Source organism: Bombina bombina, chromosome 4, assembly GCF_027579735.1.
Source record: "Bombina bombina isolate aBomBom1 chromosome 4, aBomBom1.pri, whole genome shotgun sequence".
Classification (NCBI taxonomy): domain Eukaryota; kingdom Metazoa; phylum Chordata; class Amphibia; order Anura; family Bombinatoridae; genus Bombina; species Bombina bombina.
This window is the reverse complement of record NC_069502.1, coordinates 656,976,176-656,982,175: the sequence shown is the minus strand read 5'-3', so window position 1 is coordinate 656,982,175 and position 6,000 is coordinate 656,976,176. Positions and strand designations below refer to the sequence as shown.

General features: G+C 34.9%; 1 protein-coding gene across 1 annotated transcript in view; it reads left to right on the top strand.

The window, feature by feature from the left end:
• Window positions 1-6,000, top strand: part of NKAIN2 (sodium/potassium transporting ATPase interacting 2) — a 987,696-nt gene that overhangs the window by 938,444 nt on the left and 43,252 nt on the right. The window contains exon 6 of the mRNA XM_053712142.1: window positions 1,288-1,369. Within this exon, the coding sequence (XP_053568117.1) occupies window positions 1,288-1,369 (82 nt within the window). The remainder of the gene's footprint in view (window positions 1-1,287; window positions 1,370-6,000) is intronic.

Sequence of the window (6,000 nt, the reverse complement as noted above, 5' to 3'; positions counted from 1 at the left end):
TAGTAAAAATAAAATAAAAATAGGACTTGAAAGAAGTATTAAAATATTAACTGTACATGCATTTCACTGTGTTCAAAATGTCCATTATGATGATAGTTAAAGGGACACTGTACCCAAAAAATTTATTTCGTGATTCAGATTGAGCATGAAATTTTAAGCAAATTTTGAATTTACTCCTATTATCAAATTTTCTTCATTCTCTTGGTATCTTTATTTGAAATGCAAGAATGTAAGTTTAGATTGCGGCCCATTTTTGGTGAACAACCTGGGTTGTCCTTGCTGATTGGTGGATAAATTCATCCAGCAATAAAAAAGTGCTGTCCAGAGTACTGACACCAAAAAAAACCTTAGATGCCTTCTTTTTCAAATAATGATAGCAAGAGAACGAAGAAAATTGATAATAGGAGTAAATTAGAAAGTTGCTTAAAATTGCATTTTCTTTCTGAATTACAAAAGAAAAAATTTGGGTTCAGTGTCCCTTTAAGCTTTTGTGATAGTGTGCTAAAGAAATTGACATGCTGCATTGCACAGTCTCTTAGCTGAGGGAAGTGTAAGGGTTAAACTTAGGAATATGATTAGGGTTAAAGCTATAATTAGTGCTCTGGTTAACCCCTAACCCTAACATTTTAGCATTTAAAGGGGCACTAATCTCAACATTTTTCTTTCATGACTTAGGTAGAGAATACACTTTTAAACAATATTCCAATTTACTTCTATTATCTAATTTGCTTCATTCTTTAGATACCCTTTGCTGAAGAAATAGCAATGAACATGTGTGAATCAATCACACGAGGCATCTATGTGCAGCCACCAATCAGCAGCTACTAAGCCTATCTAGATATGCTTTTCAGCCAAAGATATCAAGAGAATTAAGAAAATTAGATAATAGAAGTAAATTAGAAAGTTGTTTAAAATTGCATGCACTTTCTACATCATGAAAGAAAAAATTTGTGCTTCATGTCCCTTTAACTGCATCAGTTATAGGGTAAATCAATCCCTGTCATATTCTTGCTGTAAAAAGTGAAATTCTATAAATGGACAAGGGAAAATGTCACTGTTTGTGTTTGGGTTGAAATCCCTAAGTTATTTTTCCTAGTGTTGCTATAAGAGTATTATCATCTCATCCGCTTTGTTGCTTGAGTGTTTTTTTTTCTACATTTGGGCAATTTGTTACCTGGTGCTAGTTATTAGCTGCCTGTCAAGAAAGCCTGGAAGTTCATTCATGATTGATTATAGCGCTCTTCTTGAGGTCACAATGATAATGAAGACATTTTCCTTTCCTTTCAGTTGATTTCATAGGTGGCTTTGACTCCTATGGTTATCAGGGGCCTCAGAAGACATCTCATTTACAGCTGCAGCCCATGTATATGTAAGTACTTCACTTTTTACACGTGCAGTGAAAGGAACTCTTCCTATCAAAAATGTCATTATTGTGAATAATGACACAGGGCATACTCAGTGTCTTTATTTTATAAACAGGCCACAAACAAGCTAGAAATGTATAATATCCAGTGATAGACAAGTAGTGTTCTATTTATTTTATTCATTTATTGGGATGTTGTTGATTTGGTTTCATTTCATTAAAATTGATTTCATTTGATGCTATAGCAGATGCTTATTTTTTTAACATTTATTTTATGACTCTATATTAATAGTTTTTATTTTTAATGCACCCTTTTGAATGCATAAATAATTAGTTCTCAATTCTGCTTCTAAATGTTGCAGTTTCTACTATGCTGAAAATTAATTAGTTTAAATGGCAAACAATATGTTTTGGTTTTCAAAAATAGATTAGTAACCTACTTTTGAGGATAAAAGAGGCATTTCCAATTACAGTACAAGGTATTATTTCTTATGCCTCAATGCTAATAATATCCCTGCTATTTTATTTACCAGATATTTTATTTAATTAAATGATTTTCTTTGCTGCCTAAAAAGATAATACAAACTGTTTTGGGTTTGTTTTACTATAGTTAGTATAAATATAGGTCCAATTTTAGCCAATAACGTAAAAATCTTGGGCATAGTGGTACGCAGATAATGTAGTAAAAAAAAAGAGTTCCTATTAGGAGCAAGATGATTTGTTGGTTTATTGGTTCAAATGATACATTTTATTAAAGTAAAAAAATAAGATTATGATCTGAGAAAAGGGTTATAGCTGCAAAATGTAGATTTGTATGAAATGAAACTGAAAAACTTTATAATGAAATAGCTCTTATGTATAGACTGCATGCCCTTACGCATGTTAAAAGAAGCCACACAAGACATCTTAATACAAGTTTGGGTTGAGATGCAACATCCATATAAATGTAATTCCTCGTTAGGCCTGGGAGCTGTGTCTTATAAAAGAGAATGCTTAACATTCTTTATATTATGTTGGAGAGGGGGTGTTTGGGACCCTTTTAAATTATGCAGATAATGTTTGAGTATTGATTTTATTTTTGGGCTTTATTCTCTATCTGGACTAAATGGACTAAAATGGTGTTTAGTGTTTGGCAGTCCAGTGCCAGTTGACTTTGAGATTCCCTGGTGAATTTATAACGTTCTAAGCCTTTATTCTGATACCTTATTATCATTAGAGTTTTAAATACCTCTGGGGTAGTAAATTCATTATAGGCCTCATCCTAATAGCTGCCATTTCAGACCAATGATACCTGTTTGTGTACCAGTCTGATTTTACAGGAACGTAACCTACTTATTCTTTTTTATGATTTTTACTTAATGTAAGGTTGAAGCAGGGGATGTTAACACTTACTGGAGTATAATGAAGATAAACATTTAACCCTTTGAGTGCTAAGCACTTTCTCACTTGGGTGCTAAGCTGTTTAAAGGGGTATTTTTTTGGGATCTCCAATACTTGCACTGTTGGAAAGGTTAGGCGATTACCTTTCCAACGGTGGGTCTTGGGAGTCTGTAGCTGCTTAGATGCCTGAGATACAGGCTTCTAAGCAGCATGCCCCCTTTTCCTCTACTTAACATTGTCAATCTTAAATAAAGTTGCGCAGTGACATCATCACGTCATTGCGTGTGACGTCACTGTGCATAACGTGAAGCCCCAGCGAATGCCTGTCACTATACAGGCCCGATCGCTGGGGTAGGAGCGGGTAGGAGCCCCCAGATCTTCCTCAAGGTGGGAGAGTGCTAGCGACGGCTCTGAGCCGTCATTAGCACCTCAGTGGGAAACTCTGCGACGGCTCAGAGGAGTCGTTAGCACTGAAAGGGTTAATATAACTACTTGCCAAATATTGTAGCATGCAGATCTAGGTCATGTGCTAGAGCCGCCTACTTAATATACAAGGACACTCCAAAGGAAACACACACCATCCATCCCTTCTTCTATCACACAGCTGAGTAGTGAAAAAGACACTGTATAAAACATACCAAGAAAAAAACATAGGAAAGGATAATAGAGACAATAACAGGACACAAACAGGGGAAAGATAATCAGGAAAAGATAGGAAACAGATAGTGCACTATATTCTTAGTTTACTTTCATTATTACATTTATATTGGTATCTTTTGTTGAAAATCATACCTAAGTAGGTTTAGGAGCAGTAATTTACTAATGGGTGCTAGCTGGTGATTGGTGGCTATGCACATATGCCTCTTGTTATTGGCTCACCAGATGTGCTCAGTTACCTACCAGTAGTGCATTACTAGTCTGTAGATGACTTTTCAACAAGAGATATCAGGGGGTAGATTTACCAAGCAGCGGATGCTGTAATCTACCCCCGAAGTTTCCGGCTGCCGGAAACTTAAGTTAAGAAGCAGCGGTCATAAGACTGCTGCTCCTTAACTCGTCCACCACCTCTCAGGTGGCGGACGGAAATCATTGCGATACAATCAGGATGATTGACACCCTGCTGCTAGTGGCCAATTGGCCACGGATGTGCAGGGGGCAGCATTGCACAAGCATTTCACAAGAAATGTGTGTGCAATGCCTCACTGCAGCGAATCATGTCCGCCCGGCATTTGTTAGATATACCCCCAAGTGTGTGAAGCAAATTTCATGCCAAAATTAAATTGTAAAGTCTCTTAAAATGAAATGCTCTATTTGTATCATAAAGTTAAGTTTTGTTGTTATAAGTTATCTTTATCCTGTCAAATAAACAGCAAGTAGTGTTTGATATGTTATTTTACCTACTGTACATATGCAGCAGTGATTAAGCGCTTCTATATACCACATACAGAGCAGTGATTAACCCTTTATTTCAAACTCATATTGATATTAATGATATACTAATATAGAGCAATGAATAATCCCTTCTGCCACCCACATGAGAAGTGGTTAGCTTCTTTAGCCAGGTACATTTAAAATAACAATCACATCCTTCATAAGAACCACGTATAGAGCAGTGATTCACCCTCTTAACCCATTTCACCAGAAACGTATACTCTATATATAATATATAATATATAATCACTGATTAAACTTACCCAGCTGCTCTAAAAACTTTTCTATGACCCAAATTCTGTAACTTTTTATAAGCATCATTGGCCTATACCTTAATATACCACTGATATTCACAGAAATGTAAAAGGTGATATTATGAAACCGTTATATAAAATACTTTTAGCAGTTAGGAACTTTTGTGTCTGGAGAGGAGAACTAATAATTAATGATAGTGCACAAAAAATTCCACAACACGCTACACATTAGTCTACTACAACGGAGTAACTGACCTACAACTGAGCATACTTGGTGACTTTGAAAAGCCTCTGGCAAAACAGCTGTGATCGCATTGTATTCCATCCGGAGTAAGACTGTAGCCATCCACCTTTTTAAGAGAAAAATTGTGGGTATATACTTTGCGAGAGTATATATATGATAAGCCTTATTGTTGGCCACTTGCAGAGTTCTCCTAATCATATCGGTAATTAGAGTAGGGATATTTTTTACTCACCAAGTGGGCTTCTCAGTTGTAGGTCAGTTACTACGTTGAAGTGGACTAATGTGTTGGCGTTTTGTGGAATTTTTTGTGTACTTTCATAATTAATTGGCTCTCCTCTCCAAACATTTCAGCAGCCTAATATGTTTATAATTATTAATAATAATAATTACAATATTTTCTATGTAAAGAACATAGGAATGTAAAATATGTGAAACACGCATCCGGGTTTGCTATTTAGATCTAATGCTAACTTCAATGTGCATTATTGTAATAAAAATATTAAAAAATATTAATAATAATTATTAAAAAGTATTATACATACTGTTAACAATTCTAAATAATCCTTAGAAGATATTTATATAAGTTTTAATATGTAGCCACATTTAAAACTTTGTCAAATAAATATATATATCAACAAATACCATATGGTTATAAAAATAAAAATAAAAAATCCAAGCCAATGTGGCTAAATAAAAATGTGTTAAGAAAAATTAGGAAAAAACGTAGGGCATTTAAATTATTCAAAGAAAGTACAGACTCAACATACCATATTTATAAGGAATGTAACAATGCATGCAAAAAAGCAATCAAATTAGCCAAAATTGAAATTGAAAAATTAATTTCAAAGGATTCTAAGTCTAACCCTAAAACGTTCTTTAATTACATAAATAGCAAAAAATCTAGGAAGGACAATATAGGTACATTAAAATGTAGGGTAGCATGATTAATAGTGACAGAGAGAAGGCTGAGGTACTAAACCAGTTCTTTTCTTCAGTATACACAAGAGAGGAACCAATGGATGATACTTTGGAACAAACTAGAACATGCTAGTCCATACCATTAACTGGGTTATGTATAGAGGATATCAGGAAAAAACTGGATAATATTAAGGTAAATAAAACTCCAGGCCCAGATGGAATTCACCCAAGGGTGTTAAGGGAACTTAGCACTGTTATAGACAAACCTCTACTCTTAATTTTTCAAGACTCATTATGCTCAGGCATGGTCCCCCAGGATTGGCGTAAAGCTGATGTGGTGCCACTCTTCAAAAAGGGAAGCAGGGATGATCCAGGAAGCCATAGATCAGTTAGTCGGACATCAATAGTGG